Consider the following 16,939-nt stretch of genomic DNA (forward strand, 5'->3'; position numbering starts at 1 on the left):
GGCAAGCTGTAGTTGTTTTCCCACTGCTGCTAGTAGTGCTCCTGTTTCTGAAAGCTGCTTCTGAGGAGGGTGGAGCTCAGCTTGTGAAGTCAGCCAAGTAGCCACTAACAGAGAGGAATCTGACTGAAAGTGCAGTTTCACAGCATCTCTAAGCCACATTAGAGATGAAATCTGCTGTGGACAGTGCCTAGTGGAGACACCATTCACATGAGCCCAGGCTTTCGTTGGCTTTCTTGCTGCTTCTCCTGAAAGCTCTATGTGCTCTTCACAAGCATTAAATAATCTTCACATTTTCTGAGAAGATAATAGGTGGACAGGCAAACACTCTGTGCTATCATCCCTCCATCACACAGTGGCTAGAAAGGATGAAGGATGCATCTTCACATGAATCTTAAGAGGCGTCTTAAGACGAATCTTAAAAGAATGAATCTTAAGAGTATATGACTTAAGAGTATATGCATGGAGATGACATCAGAACCCAACAAAGGACTCAAAAGTAAAAACTGCTTATAACTGTGTTCTATTATCTGTTGCCTGTGTACCCACTGGAATATACCAGTAACAACTTCCCTCAGAACCCAACAAAGGACTCAAAAGTAAAAACTGCTTATAACTGTGTTCTATTATCTGTTGCCTGTGTACCCACTGGAATATACCAGTAACAACTTCCCTAAGAAGTATCCTCTAAATTTCATATGAATGCACCCCCATGTCCAACTGATGGACTTTACTATATGATAGTCAATGCTCATGAAAATTCATTGTAAAGAGAGACCAAAATATTTCAAAGACATCTTAATTATGCTATGTTGTTCTATGAGAAGTACATCTAAATCAATATTAAACTATTGTCTAAACACTACACCCAAGACTGGAGTATCAGTGTGCTGTCATTGCATAAACGTGCAGTAAGCTTTGAAGGCAGCAATGATCTGGCTGTATAAAGAGAGGGAATGGAAGAGAAGGGGGATAATACAGAGATAAAAGGAAGCTTATCAAAAAAAATGTATGTTTGCTTATGTAGTACCTGAAGCTGGATGTCATCTTCTTCTCCTTTATGACAAAGACTAGGACTGCAAAGAACTCACATTTCCTGATTTCATGCACATGCCTAGCAATGTATGCTCAGATATTTAGACAAGCAAAGGTCAACCTTCCCAGGATTCGAAGTCAACATGTGATTCCCCCTTGCCCACTGATCTGCCTATGTCTTTCAATCACATCTCAGTTTCTATATCAGCCATAATCAACTTTTTGAAGTGAAGATTACCTTCTTCCTGGCAAAAGAAAAATATTTCTTTCACAGTGTTGTAGCTCATCACTGAACAGGAAAGAAAAAGGAAGCAAAATTGCCGATGTACAAAGCAGCTTGTTTCCATAATCTCCACAAAAGACTATTTTGATTGGGGGTTTTTTGTTCAGTGGTTTGAGTGCTGAATTGTCAAGTTAGTCCAATAAAAATTCCTGCTTAAGACTGAATAGTGACAATATTTTGACTAGCATTAAAGAAAAAAGAAAAGGATATTCTGTGAACTATTCTTCTTCAAAGTCCTGTCTGCTCAGCCTTACCTTTCCATAGTAATGGAATGGATGGGTCATCACAACTAGGGGCATAACATTTATTACCATCTTCCAGCTCATTGTTGACTGTGTCACCATTTCCAACATTCTTGCTTTTGGTGGTGAAAAAATTTTGCATCCTCACATTGTACCTGAAAGCACAAAGGGAAGGTCTGAAAAGGCTGAAGTATATTGCATTTCCCTTTCAAATTCTCAGACCTCTGAGAACAATTTATGCAGACTAGAACAGCCTAGATGCATGTTCTCTGACAGCTAACAAGAAGTTAAGACAAAGAAGAAATTCAGTGGTAAGCTGACAGGAAAGCAAGGGCTCCACCTGCCTCATACAAGATAAAGATGACTACAAAAATACACTATTTTAATAGATTCCATGGAGAACATTGAGTTCTGGAGGAAATATTGTATGTGGGAATGTGAAGCCTTGCAGGCTTCCCCACTGTGCTAAAGAACATGACTACAAAGCACACAATACATACAGTCACTGAGACAAGCCTTTGGTATCCTTGTAGTGCAGAGGCACTTCTCCATATTCTAGAAAGCTTCAATGTATCTGTGGAATTCTCTTGGAACCAAAGATTCACCTTTGTTCTGTTTCTTGAAAGAGTATACTGTTCAGAAACTTACCGCAAATCTATATGAACAGTTATATTTAAACAAATACCAGAACAAGATAGATGGAACTTGGCTCTAGACCACAATTACCACCTTTTACGGTAACAAATATTTGCGCTAATCTTTTCCTGCTTTAACATAACCTTTATACAGGGACCATTTTGGATACGTACATCAGTCCTCTGTCACTTAGAGAAACTTTAGTCCCCGCCCTTAGAGAAACATCCTTTCATCTCTGCTTTATGAATAGCAATCTGATTTAAATTTCACCTTTTGAATGGTCATGTCATTAAAAACACTTATTTCACATTTATGTGGTGTTTTATCAATCTGTTGATAGAACTAGGGAATAACAGTTCCTGCTGCAACAAAAATTACAGTGCAACATGGAGTTTATTTCCTGTAGATGCAGAAGAGAATAATGCCATAATTAGACTCTGCCTTGCTATTGAGCTGAGTCAGTGAAAGCAGAACACTCTGGAGTTGTGGATTTTGGAGTCAGGACATTCACTATATAATGCCCTCTTGCCTATTGCACCAGCTCTCAATTCACCTCACTGCTACTCTCTCCGTTCCCTGCACTGGCATCTTGAACATTTCTGGGATTATGGACCAAGCTGTTCTAGAGAGAGGATGCACTATTTTAGCCCTAGGGTGGGACCTAGCAGTGCTGTCAATGAGCTCTGATGTAGAAGAAAAAGGAGGCTGAGGTCCCCAAAATGGTGATTTGTGGGGGAAGGGCACCAAGGGACAAGGCTCAGCAGCTTACAATAGAAGGGTTGACTCATGGACCTTTGCAGTAACAGTCAGATTTCTGACTGTCCTGTCAGAGGTTGTAGAGAAGGATGTCACTAGACTAGAGGAGAAGGATGTCAGTACAGAAGTACATCTGGTATGAGAATGCCTGAAGATCAATACACCCTTAGCTCTCTGTCTGATGTTCCTTGACCTTGTTCTCCAGAGGTTACAGAAACCAGGTATAAAACTATGTATTTGTAAAACTGGTGTAGATGCCACAATGAGAACCTAACACAGCACAGCAGCCAAGCTGTAGAGTCAGTCACTGTGTATCTGACAGGAACCTGTAAAAGTATTCACGGTTTAATACTTCTCTCCCCACTATGATACAATGCAGCAATGCAACTGTGGTATCAAGATATGGGCAGAGGAGGAAGTTACCAGGAGCTAAGCTTGAGTATAAACTTAGAAAATACATAGCAGCTTGCCTGGAATAAAATACTTTGTAGTTGATGTCCAACAGCTGACATGCTGTGAGCTTAAAATACAGAGTACCCAGTGGGCTTTTTCACATATCTTTGTATAATGGCATTTCCTCTCAACTATCTCTGAAACCTACTTTACCTCATTGCACTGTGAAAAGGATGTATCCAAAGATTTGCTCTTGACTAAGCACATATCTGGAGCAAAACCAATTAAGCATGAAAATGCAAGGGATCCTGCACAGCAACAAGATTGGCTGCATTGTCCTTAGCAAGAGGACCAAAGACAAAACCTCACCAGAAGAATGATGGTCAATTAACAGCTAAAGGGCATGGAGAGGAGAAAAGCACTTACTTCATGGTAAGTATGTAGAATGAATACATAACGATGAGTACAAGGCTTTCCCACCTCAAAGAGACAAAAGAAAAAGTGTTAAATGATCATTCCAGCAGCTGTATCCTTTACAAGTTTTCTTTAAAAATGTGCACTGAACATCTAGTACAAATAACATTTATGCGCATAGGATTCATGTCATTTAAGATTAGATGGAGTCTCAGCAGCATGGGGGAAGCAAAGACTTTCAAGTTCCAGTAAACATGCAAATCACAAGTAATATATGTATACCAGAAACATGCTACACAGACTGAAACCAGAGCTGCCCTCTGAGGATCGTATTGCCAGGGCACACCATCAGCTTAGTGCTGAGACACAGGCCAGGCACTCTGAGGGGGCTCTTTTAGAGGATGCATATGACCTTCCACTAGGATCCCAGCTTGGACTGCTCTCTGGGAAAACCAGCACCCCCATACATGTTAACAACTAAATTCAGAACAGTGGAACTTCAGTTACCTGCTCTGCACATGTGTGAGTCCCTCAGGCCTTACAGACAGCCTATGTACTTACTTAATGTTTCCATGTTATTAATTTTTCTTTCAGTTTTCCCTGACCATGATAAAATATATAACTAAAGCAAACAAACAGGATTTCCTAGATGTCAACTCCAGCTCTTACTCACAGGGTACAAGAACAAAATCTAGTTACACTGCAACTCTATTTACTGATCTCTCAGAGCGAATATAGGACTGTAGGGAACAACTTACGTAACTTACCATACTATTTTCTCATCATATATGAACTAGAAGAAAAAAAAAAAAGAAAACCATAAATTGACAGTTTCTCTGACCTAACTTGAAAAATGGTCAATTTATTGGCTATCAGTCATATCCGACCAGGAACTACGGGAGTCCCCTTTTGACCCTCTCTAACCCATAACATTCACTGTATGGATTGTGCACCTCATACCCCCAAAGCAGAAAACTTGTGGACAAGGCTTGGATTCTTCTCAGTGATTTTTATTAATATTATTGACTAAAACAGTGTGAGTGTGTGAAAGACAGACAGATGCACACATACACACACACATGCCGTGCACCTGTAAAAGACAGTGAAATCGCATGTATTTTGAAGAGACCTAAGACATAAAGCACTGAATCCTTCCATAGCTAACCTAGTTTTAGCAGAATAGGCAGCCGTTTCACCTCTGCCCTTAGGCCAGCTGGTTATACATATCTTACTCCACTCTCTGTGACGCCTGTAATTGAATCATCAGCCAGCCTTTCATATTTGTTACAAACCAAACTAAGCGTATGCTCCCTCTCCCTGTCACAAAGTGCAGTAAATGAGTATGTTCAGGAACTACTATACTGTTCTAGATGAACAGAACAGTATCTCACCTGTGATCTGTTTAGTAAAATTTACCCACATGGGCAGGTTGGCAGGAATTTGTGAAATACAACTAATGTGTAGGAGCAAGAAACAGACACCTTCCCTGTTTAAAACAGCGGTGCAGCTCAAAACTTTACATCTCTGCCACAAGCAGTCCCTTAGGTCAGAAGAGAGTGCTAACTGCACTGTATAACAATAGCCTGTTAGTCTGCAGAACGTTACAGGCTGTAGGTACAAAATGGATATCACGGACATACTCTGTGGGACTGCACAAAGCTTTCATTTCTGGACCAGGCTGTGGAGTCATCTTGCTCAGCACTCACTTCTGGATGTCACTAGAACTAGTTATGAAAATAATTGTTTAGCAATGTATATCAATTGTTAGCAGACTGGCCCTCTGAAATTAAGCAACAAAACACATTGATTGGTAAGGGGACTACTTACCACTATAAGTATGATCACAGATAATGTGTAGTACATAGAGTCCCTGAACACAGCCCACCAGGTGAGATGAACCACCTGAAAAAACCCACAATTTTAGCCAACAACAAAAAAAAAGGAAAGATCTTAAAGACAAAACAAAGGCCTCCATCTTGCAGTCACTTAGGTGTGTGAGCAAAATCATTATTAGCAACGATTCTGGAATAAATAGCTGTCCTGTGCAAACAGGAAGACATATCAGTCTGTCAGACAAAGAATCTGTAATAACCGTTAATAAAAATCATATAGAAACTTTCATTAATGAAGGATATTGCTTACTAATGCTATTTTAATTGGCCATAATTTCAATTGTAAAGTACAATTCATCACAGTGCAGCAAATCAAGTGCAAACAAAAGCAAGTGCAAGCGAAAGCAAAGCAAGTGCAATTCCCACTTCTAATTCTAATTGTGGATATATCAGACTTAGTGCAGAAAAAAATATGATACATAGTCTAAACAACTACTGAGGAGATGAAGGAAATCTCTTGCTTGGGTCCTAGATGCTTTGATCACCATTGGTACCAGAGAGGACTAGGAGATGCAGCTGACCATTTGACTATGGACATAGTATTGTATGAAGAGGAATCATTTTCCTCTGGATACTACATGTTCAGAGTTCTGAAACTACAACTAAACTTATTGGGAACATTTCCTATTTGTAAAGCTTTTGTAAATTCTTTTCTACATTGGCATTACCTCCATGTCAGCTCTTTTTTTGTTTATTTTTGACTAATGCTCCATTTTTCATATATATCTGCTCATGCAAAACCCAATAATATAAGCAATTGAACTCCATAAAGATAGGTATATTACTAACCTGTCCTGCAAATATCCCACAGACACCAATGATGCAGAGGATGTTGAAAACTGCTGAACCAACAATGGTCCCTACTCCTACATCTCCATGAGTGATAAATACACCTGCAGAGGGAGCAAAATATGCATTATTACCTCTGTCATCTCATTTTAGGCTGCATGGTATTACTCAGATCATGTACTACTTGACAATAACGAAGATTATTTGAAAGTTTAATCAAAACATGTTTCATAATAAATACTCACTTCTCCATGAAGTATTTTGTGCTTTTAGGCTAGCTAGTGGCTCCACATATTTGGCTTAACATCTCTACATACGTATTTTTATCAAAAGTGGATAAATTTTGTAACTAGCTAGTACAATAGTAAGTCCTATATTTGACAGCTTGGCTGTTACTGGTGTAGTAATCCATTACACTGAACATAAAACAACTCCTGTCCAATCAGGAACATGGAATATAATTCACTTCAAACACTGTAATAAAGCAAACAAACCTGTCTTCCAGGCATTTAGTATTTCCAGTGCTCTTCCTTAGAGTGTCTCACAGGAGTAAGAGATTCTTCCCTTGAAGAACCAGTAGTTACCTTGGGTGTAATAATGTGTGCCTTCTGATGCCAATAAAGAATCAGGCTCCAGTTTAGCCTGTTCTAAGACCAATTTTGCCCTTTCCCTTAGTACTGAACCCACTTATGCCTCATATACTTATGTATAACATAAGCATATCAGGAAAACAAAAATCAAAGGCTGGAGGGGATCTCCAAGGATTATCTAATGTAACCTTAGCACTGAGGCAGGACCAGATATACCTAGATCACACTACAGAGCTCTCTCTCCTTGCACTTAAATTCTTCCAGTAAAAGAAGCTTTAAAGATTTACATTCACTTTCTTCAAGCTTTCCTCACAGATAATACTTTCTGAGCCTCTTACCCTTTTTCTCCTCTCTGTACTTGTTATAATTTGTCTGCAACTCTCTTGAAGCACAGTAATAAAATTGGATATAATATCCCAAATATGGCCTAACAGAACTGAGTGAAGGAGGATAACTTAGAAATCCCATGCTTTACTCAAAATAATCCAGTGAATATGTGCCAGAATGAGGGCTGAGTTATTTGCAACATCCCACCATTGATTTCTGTTTGACTCCTGCTTCTTTTACAATATACTATGGCCCTTTTTGATCTACAGCTCTCTAACCATTCTTCCTCCTAGACAACTACCTACTTTGTTTTACTTACTCTTTGCATTTGCTCCTATTAAATTGCATCTTTTTTTATCTTAAATTGATCAAGATCTTTCTACATTCTATTTTTGCCTCCCAAAATGCTTGTGATCCTTCATACACTTGTGTCATCTAAAATTACATGTCTAGTCTCCATTCTTCCATTCAAGTTATTCATGAAAATAGGACTGACCTTGTGTGATCTGTCTTGAGATACTTTCTCAGCTTTAAACTTAAGCTTTAATTACTAATCCTTCAAAACTGCTCTTTAATAAGTTGGACAAGATGTTACAGTGTGTTCCTTTAGATCATATTCCCCTAAAGTTTGTAAGACTGTCAGTCAGGATAGTATCAGAAAGCCTACTTAAGCTTTACTAAAGACAGATATTTCAAATGTGCAGCTTTCCCCTTCCCTATCAGTGTATTTCATGCAGAATCCTTCCAGGGAATTCCTGTGTGCTCCTTTATATTGGTACTACTTTTGCCATTTAGACCTCCCTTCTGTGCCAATAATCTTTAGTGGTTCATGGATTAATTCAAGTAATTCTTTAACTAATCTGCAGAGAACTTCATCATGTCCTGATTTCAGCAGATCTAACTTATCTGTACATTATTTAATTTGCTCTTTTCTCATGTTCCCTGTTCTCCTACTTCCTTGCTAAAATTAATTCCCTTTAGTCATGAAAAAGAAGCCAGAGGCATCAGATACTTCAAACTCTCTCTCAGAGGACTGCAATAAAACTGAGCTTTCACCTCCTGTGTTCAGAACCTGCCATTCCCCTCTGTGTTTTCAGAGGAGACTCACTGCCTCATGAGATATTTTGAGTAGTTAATTATACCATGAACCACAGACTGGCTGACAGCTATAATCGCTGATTATAAACTGACAAAAGAATGGTAGTACTTTTGGATACCTCTGCTTGATCTGCTGCTGATTTTTAACAGCAGGTCTCATAAAAGCCAGTGTGGAGGCTCCATACCTATAACAGATGCAAACAGCTCTGGAGTGGAGCTTCCTGCAGCCATGAACGTGGCTCCAGCAACATCTTCACTCAAATGTAGTTTCTGGAAAAAAAGTATTGAATATTTCAGCACTGCTGCTCTAATCTACACGGCACAGTTCTATAGCTGCAAAGACAGAAGCCCTTCATTTTCTGCCCTCCAAGTTATTAAAGGCTGAACAGTCACTATGATACAGAACTAGATATACAGCCTTTTGAGAAGGCAAATATACTTTGGGCGAATAGAATGTCTATATCTTAACTCAGTGAGATGTCAGATAATATTATCTACTTATATATAACTGATTAGCTGATTGTAGCTTAGATGTAACTGATTACAGAAAGACATTCCTGCAGACCCCAAAAGCTTGCAAACCCTTCTTGAATCATTTTCGTGACTTCACTTTTGGAACTCTAAACGCAGTCATTCAAGACTTACAGATAATTCTTGAGGCTTCTAAAATTTGACAGTAGAAATCAATAGGAGAAAAATAGAACCTCTGTGGCTGTATCTTACAAACAGCAGGCCTGATTCTGACCTCACTTACAACTGTGTAAATCAAAAGCCAATCCACTGACACACACAAAATTAGACCAATTAGACACAGAGAGTCCTATGTACTGTAGTCGGATCTATTTTTATTACAGTGTCTCTTAAGCTCTAATAGGATATAGGTTCCTGAGAGTTCTCAGACCAGCATAAGCAAGTGTAGCTCCACAAGTGGGCTGCATCAATTTAATACTGCCTGAGGATCTTTCCCTTGAACTATAAAGAAGGTTTTATGGAGAAAGTTTTTTCTTTTTGAGAGTCTCTAGACTCATCATTAGTATCTCATCTCTCTTCCAAGGACAGAAAACTGATTGATGACAAAAGGAGCAGTGTAAAAATAGAGTATTTCTCAGGCAGTATGCAACATTTTGAGCTGATGAAAACAGGCACCCTAGAGAACTTGACAAAACAGAAACACAAGCCCTTACTCTACCGTGTGATCTATTACCAGTTACACTGCTGAAGAAGTTCAACCATTAAGTGTGCTAACTACTTGAATTCTTTTAGCTGTCTTAATGTTCAGCAGAATACGAGACAAGAGGCAAAGATTTTACGAAGGGTCAGCAGCAGTACTCTGGTACAACTTCAATATGGTGTATAAGGTGCACGCACGCATAAGACAGAACATCTGTAAAGGGAAAGAAAAGATCCCTATGGAATATTTAGCAGATACTGACTGCCTCCCTTTTTCTTCCATTTGTCTTCCTATTGATAAATAGGTAGCTCTGAATAACATTAATAGGAATTCTCCACATATATTCATAGAAAAATAAAGTCTTTTTTACTAGCTTCAAGAGTTTTTCAGAAACCATTGACAGGCAGTTTTGTTAAAAAGCAAAGGAAGTGTGATTTCCACCTTCTCATTGATTTCCACTTTGTCATAAAAACAGAATCAAAACCTAGTTTTGTATTTTGTATCCATTTTGTAGTATTTAACCAAAGCACTCTCCAACATAACATTTATATGCGAAGTATAAATTCTACCCTTTTCTGATCAACTAAAGTAAGTAGAATCCTGTATGTAATTTTGCAAAGTCTTCTCAGAAATTATGTAAAGGAATTACATTCATTTTGAATAATAAAAGCATACAGTATTACAAACTGTCATGAAATGTCACATAGCGGGTTTAAGGGGGCTTTGTGCACAAAATAGCATATAACTTTAGTTATAATGCTAACAATTTCCTTTCCAAGTATTGATCTTTTATTGCCTCTGGGTGGAATTTCAAAGATACTTTGCACTGCTTGTCTTTGCTATATTGCAGTCAGTTTTAAAACTCTCACTAACATCAGCTGGGACTGACAGAAGCCAATACTGGGTACATCAGGTGGGGAAACGGTTCTGGCATCTCACTAAATTTTTGGATATGTAAATATGTATTCCTATTCTGAATCAAATCAAGATACACGCTTTTTCCACACATCTCCTTTTTCCTAGGACTGCATAAGCAGTCTAATTCTTCTTGCTGATAGAGGCAGACATGCAATAAAACTTGAAAAGCCAACACATTAAGTTTGCTATATACGGCGCTTTTTTCCCCAAGTGTGTTTTAAAAATAGAAGTACAATAATAAACCCAATTCATCCATATGTCATATCCATTCTACCTATGTGTTTCAGGTATCTAAGAGTGGATTTGGCAAATGTTCTCATTAAATCTTTCTTTTTTTCACCTTAAGTGTCATTAAGAGGACCAATGTGCTCACGCCACAGGTGAGTTTTTGATGGAAAGCCCAATCCATTTGAAAAGGACTGAGATCACCAAATTCACAGGAAAGAATTCCAAACAATGACAGTACTATAATGTATTTTTCAAAGTTTTTCAAAGATGAACAAAGTTCTTCAACATACCTCACAAATTTTCTCTAAAGATGGAACAAAGAAGTCATCACATACTATAGCCAAAGCGTAGAACATATAAAGAGCCTGTAAAGAAAATAAAGTCAGGAAATACTTCAGATTTTTCCTCTACATAAAAAGAGGAAAGAAAGCAATGTTATATTTTTTCTAATAGTACAGACTATCAGGAATATATGGCTTTGTTTTTCATCCATTTTAAAAAAAAAGCCCCTTTGCTGATCAGTTTAGGGCATGAAAACAGACCATATGTAAGATTAAGTTTAGGACAAGCATGTTTGCCAAACCCTGCAATACGAAAGGTATCACAGTTTGACAGAGTAGGGTGCCATAGTAGAATTCAAATATAATAAAGTAGCAGGCAGGGTTTTACACACTGACATTGTCATCATTTATATTTTCAATTAATTATTAGACCAGGTAATAAAGGAGAAAGCAATACTATCTTGATTAAGAATACACAAGCAATAATCATACCTGGAAATCAGTGTGCCTGACCTTGGCTCACTGCAGCAAACCTCTCAGGGATGATGGTGGTTTCATGCATACACGTGATCCTCCCGCTGTTTTATGGGGCTTTATGTTCTGTGCTTGTGTAATTGGCCTTACTAATTCTGTGATTCTCAATCAAGTGAAATTCCTTTCTACGTTACTTTCTCAGAGCTGGGAATGTAAAACTGCAGCCTGAAGGCCTTAATTCTTTTGCTTTTTCTACAGTAAAATGTAAAACTCCACATGACATTGTCTATATTTCCTCAGGGTGTTTTTTTGTATTACAATTGCATCTTTTGCATAGAGGTGCAATCAAAATGAAAGAGCATCAAAAGAATGCTCCTCCTCATGCATGTTGTCAACGACAAAGGAATCCCAAACCCTGTATACACAAGGTGAAATGTAAATGCATACAAGCCAGTGGTAGAAATCCTTCTGGTATCCACAGGGACAGGATTTCATTCAAGATGATGAATGCACAAGCATTGCAAATTCAGATTCTCGAGATCATTTTCTTAAAAAAATGTTACCTTTTGAGCATTTGCACCCATACTGACATATCAGAAATATGAAATCAAAGTATTAGAAATATGTTTACATATACAGAGTTCTATTTAGTAAAGGCACTAAGATGAGTAACATCTTACAAGAGAAATACACAGAAAATAAAAATGAAGCACAGTAGAGGAAAACTTACAGCACAGATATGAAGCAGAATCCCTCCTTGCTGCCGTTCCTTATTTGTAAATATATCTTGAGGAAATTCATTAATTGCTGAAAGAGAAAAATATATATATTTTTTAATTTCTACAGAATCTATAAATGGCAGACTGAAAAATAAGGATGTCTCCGTAGAAATACATGACCAAACAAGAATGTATCTTTCAACTTGGTACATCATAGCCTGCCACATCATAGCCTTTTTTCTCTCTGAAGAACAGAGAACTGGTTCTTATGTGTAATTAATTATCATCCTTCCAATGGCTTAAATACTCAGTGATTACTGTGAGTTTCACATTCTTGGTGCCTTATTTTTATTATCCTCTCCTCTAAATACACTTTGAAGTGGTCAACATGGGGATAAAATTCATCCTGAAATAATATTCCTGGCTGTAAGCATGCTTTGCCCCTGAAAAATTACTCAATAGTTGTAACCTTCCATTAGGTTCTTAACTGAAAATTCTTATATGGCTCCACAGTGTTGCAAATCACTTCAAAAAGATTAAAGCAACTCTAATCATTTTCTCAGACAGAAAAGTTTTGCAGAGTTCAGTCAAAGGACCTGTGTTCCACACAGAGTGTGAAAAAAGGATTCCAGATGGTGGAGACAAAGACAGCAACTAAATCAATCAAGGGGCTGAAGAAAGGTAAGAGATAAAGAACATACAGGATGACAAAGCAGGCAGGGATAGAGATCTACAGTGCCTCAGACGTGAGTCTGGAAAGTTGAAGGGCGAAAATTATTTCAGCCACTGAAATCCAAATGGGTTGAAGTTTTGAAATTATTATTTAGGACTACATGTTGGTTTCAGCAAGGAGTTGTATACCTAGACTGATGGCAAGATAAACTCCAAAAAGTTTTTTGAACTGAACCATAATATATCGAAACTTGGAGGAGGACACCGAGGACTATATGATCATTTTTCCCTTATTCCAGTCTGCCAGTTAAAGAAATGCCAAAAACAGCCTAGAGAATAGGACAATATACGATATTTATGCTGATTCATTTTCTATTTCAATTGTCTTATTTTCTCAGTTCCCAGTATAATTTTGCAAATGATAAACATGAACACAGAAACCAGGAATTCAACATATAGCTGATGAAGTTGGTTACTGCACTTGAAACACTTTAAAAAAGCATAAATTTCAGGAAGTATTGCACTATCACCCTTTGAAGATTAAATTTTTTAGTGTCTTAAATCTGAGTTACCTGTAATCACCAAACACTTGAAAATTTTGGCTGCAGTGAGAAGATACTCCAGTTTCAAAGACCTTAATTTCTTCAATCCTTGAGATTCATATAAATGCAAAAATACCTTGTTCCTTCTCGTTTGTACTACACACACCTCTGTATGCTGCATATGTCTAGCTTGACACAGACTTGAACAGTGTTCCATGCAAAGATGAAGATAATGCAGCTCTGTTTTTTCATAATATCCACTACCACAAAAGATTTTATTTTTGAAGGCAAACACTGGCAGCAGCCTGTCTTTAAAATCTTATGCACATAAATCTTATCTGCCTTCCAAAAGACAATTTTTTATGTCTTACATAACCTCCCTAAATCTTCCAAGCTCACATTTGAAAACTACTATAGTTAATGGTCTATAAAACATTTATCATAAAATAAAAGTTCAACAATGACTTACTGCAATGCCTTTACTGCTTTTCATTAGGCTCTTGAATAAGCCCCGTTCTTACTGTTAAATTCTCACTGGAACCAACATCAACACTTAATATGTAGAACAGAGCTTTCCTAAGATAAAGATGCAGCTTTTCCTCTAAGCCTCATCCTTAGACAAGGAAAATGATATGCAAAATTTGCTTAGATATTTCTGAATGTGATTTCCTACTCCTAATTCTGGAAAACCATTCTATCCCTGGTCCTCCTCTGTTATCACTCAGAAAAATGAAAGCCGTAGTAGACGTAAACACACAAATCCATCAGCACAATAGCACAATAATATCCAATCACTCACTGAATTACAGACTATCATTCAAGGGTTTGGAGAGTAGTTCAGTGCTGAAAGACCACCAGCACACCAGTGTTCAGCAGGACTAGCTTCAAGAAAGTGCATCTGGGTTGCTACAGAATTCCATAGTCAACCAGGCCGTGTAAAGCAGGGATGAGAGAAGAACTCGCTGACTGCATCTACACTGTAAACAGATCTGTGGCCTTAAAAAACAGCCTGAGGAAACAGCATTGCTATATGAATGCAAACCACACCATAAATTAAAAAAAGTGTAAGTTTAACAATGTAATGCTTCCTGAAGTGGTGAGGGAAAACATACCATTGAATGCTAGCACTGAAGAAACCTATCTTCATTTAGATGCATTTGCCTACTGATCCAAACAAATTCAAGTAATTCTAAAAGCAAAACATGAGAATAAATCACCTTCCTCTCTGTTTGTTTTTTTTATCACTCTTTCACTCAAACAAGGAAAAGGATCTTGGAAATAAGCATCACTGGGAGAAAATGGGTTGCACTGTAGTTTTAAGACACTTAGTATTAAATCAGAGTGAAAGGGACATTCTTACTCTTTTACTGAATTATACTGCAGGATAATCCACAAACTTTCGGTTAAGATGCAGCAATCTGGAATGCTTTTATCATGCGGATACACTGTTCAAGATGCCAAAAAACCCTCATATATATATAACAGCCAAGCAGGTTCCCTGAATAAGAAATATTTGCCTTATATAGCCCTATATATATCCTGCTGAACAGATACAAACTAGTATCATTCTCCCATGTGGCAATCAGGGAGAAATAACCTTCTGGAATAATACTGCAGTACCATCAAACATACAAGCGTCTAGTCAACTATGCTATCTGCCAAAAGCAAAATTTCCCAGAGGAGTTATTCCCTAACAGGAAGTAAAATATGGCAAAAAATTAATCACACCCAAAGTATGTGATTTCAAATAAATAACTGCCCATTAACAATTAACTAAAATGAATTAATATTAACTACAATTATTAATAACTAAAAAAAGCATTAAGAAGGGTTCTAATTGGAGGAAAGGACTTGGAGCTACAGCTGCTGGGCATCCTACACAATATGGTTGTTCCTGCATCACTGGCTAAAATACCATGCCCAGCATGGATGTATATGGAAAATGTATCCGAGGCACTATTTTTCTTATCGCGTTTCTCATTTGTCCTCTGTCTCCTCCATTCAAACTATGGCTGTGAGAAGGACGTGGATTTCAGCAACGCACCACGAGAACAGAGACCAGAGCCTGGGCCTCAATCTCTAGCAGTGGTAATGCGACCCTATACACGGGGCACATACTTCCACATGATCTGACACAGACGCTTACGCCTCCCATCACAGGTGCTCATGCCAGTAGCACCCTCACTGCCACCACATAGCAGAAAGAACATGCCTCCGGCCCATTACTTGACAGAAGGGATGTGCCATCAGGAGAGCTGTTACCTACCTGGTAGTTTCATTCAGTTGGCTGTAGATGACTTCACAGTTGAACGTTAAAAAAGCTTAACTCAGTATAAGTTGAAGTTGTAAGAAATATGAATAAAAATCATAAACATTATCTTTCTAATAGAGCTTTACTTATTCCAAGTTAATATTAAACAGGAAATCAGAAGACCAGAAAGTGTCAGAAGTAAGAGACAGAAGTGAGAAATGAGCCACGGCTTTCAATTATCAAAGAAAAACAAACCAGCCTCACTGCAAACCAACTTGCCTCATACATGGCAGGGTAACATATCTGTAATAAATAACTACTCATAATGAATATTTACTTGACTCACAGAGATAACTTTATGTGAATTAACTTTAAGACAGCTTTTCTCAGAGATGATGCTCCTCTCTGCACAGAACTTACATCATGCAGTGGTTTGCATCTACAGATAGAACAAAACCTTTAGAAGTCAGGGAAATGAAGCAAGTTTGTGGACTTTGGTAAGATGGATTTCCTCCTTAATAAAATGGCTATCTACCAGTGAGTTCCAAGGCAAAGTCTGGAGTTTTTCAGTATAAACATTTGCTTTCTTTATGGTTTATTATCCAGATAATCACACAAGTCATATAATTGTCATCTATAAATTCTGTATGCCTTATCCACATGCATTGTTCTTCATTTATTCACTGCATTGTGTTTTTGAGATTTTAAACAAAGGCTTGCTTCTCTTACCTATTGCTATGAGAATCTGGTTGCTCAAGAAAAGGCTCCTTGGATGCCCTTTGCTCCTCGCTTAGGCCTGGGAATCAACATCACTTAACCCAGGGACTGTCATATGCCCTGATTGGTATAAGCAGACACAGGGAACATGCTATTATCATACAGTTTGAGAGAGGATATTCTGCCCTCACGGTACTGTCTGATGCGTGTGTGCAGGAGGGCACTGCTTCACACAGAGCTCTGTCTCCCATAGATGAAAAAATATCTATCTGGCAGCCCGAGTGGGAGCTACATCTCCTTGGTTTCCACTGAATAGAGACACAACAGATGGGAGGAGGAGATGAAACGGAGAACAGCACATCTAATGGGGCTAACCTTTGCCAAAAAAAGGAGGGGAACATACACCAATCATCTTAAAGTCAGCTAGAAATACTGAAATATTTACCCTGCTGGTACTGTTGCAAGCCCATGATTCCTGCAGCGCAGATCTATCGACGGGGAAGGGAGGACACAA

At 38.1% G+C, this 16,939-nt stretch overlaps 1 protein-coding gene across 5 annotated transcripts in view; it reads right to left on the reverse strand.

Annotated features, from left to right (window-relative positions):
• Positions 1-16,939, reverse strand: part of SLC24A4 (solute carrier family 24 member 4) — a 94,786-nt gene that overhangs the window by 29,247 nt on the left and 48,600 nt on the right. For 3 of the 5 annotated variants that reach the window (XM_026111934.2, XM_064512164.1, XM_064512163.1), the window contains 8 exons: positions 12,255-12,331; positions 11,060-11,134; positions 8,638-8,722; positions 6,438-6,541; positions 5,584-5,658; positions 4,524-4,549; positions 3,769-3,822; positions 1,570-1,712 (listed from right to left, as the gene is read on the reverse strand). In XM_026111934.2, the coding sequence (XP_025967719.2) occupies positions 1,570-1,712; positions 3,769-3,822; positions 4,524-4,549; positions 5,584-5,658; positions 6,438-6,541; positions 8,638-8,722; positions 11,060-11,134; positions 12,255-12,331 (639 nt within the window). Of the gene's footprint in view, positions 1-1,569; positions 1,713-3,768; positions 3,823-4,523; positions 4,550-5,583; positions 5,659-6,437; positions 6,542-8,637; positions 8,723-11,059; positions 11,135-12,254; positions 12,332-16,437; positions 16,460-16,939 lie in introns of those variants that run through there. The other 2 variants (XM_064512165.1, XM_064512162.1) reach the window with 2 other exon arrangements.

The sequence above is a fragment of the Dromaius novaehollandiae genome, chromosome 5 (assembly GCF_036370855.1).
Source record: "Dromaius novaehollandiae isolate bDroNov1 chromosome 5, bDroNov1.hap1, whole genome shotgun sequence".
Classification (NCBI taxonomy): Eukaryota; Metazoa; Chordata; class Aves; order Casuariiformes; family Dromaiidae; genus Dromaius; species Dromaius novaehollandiae.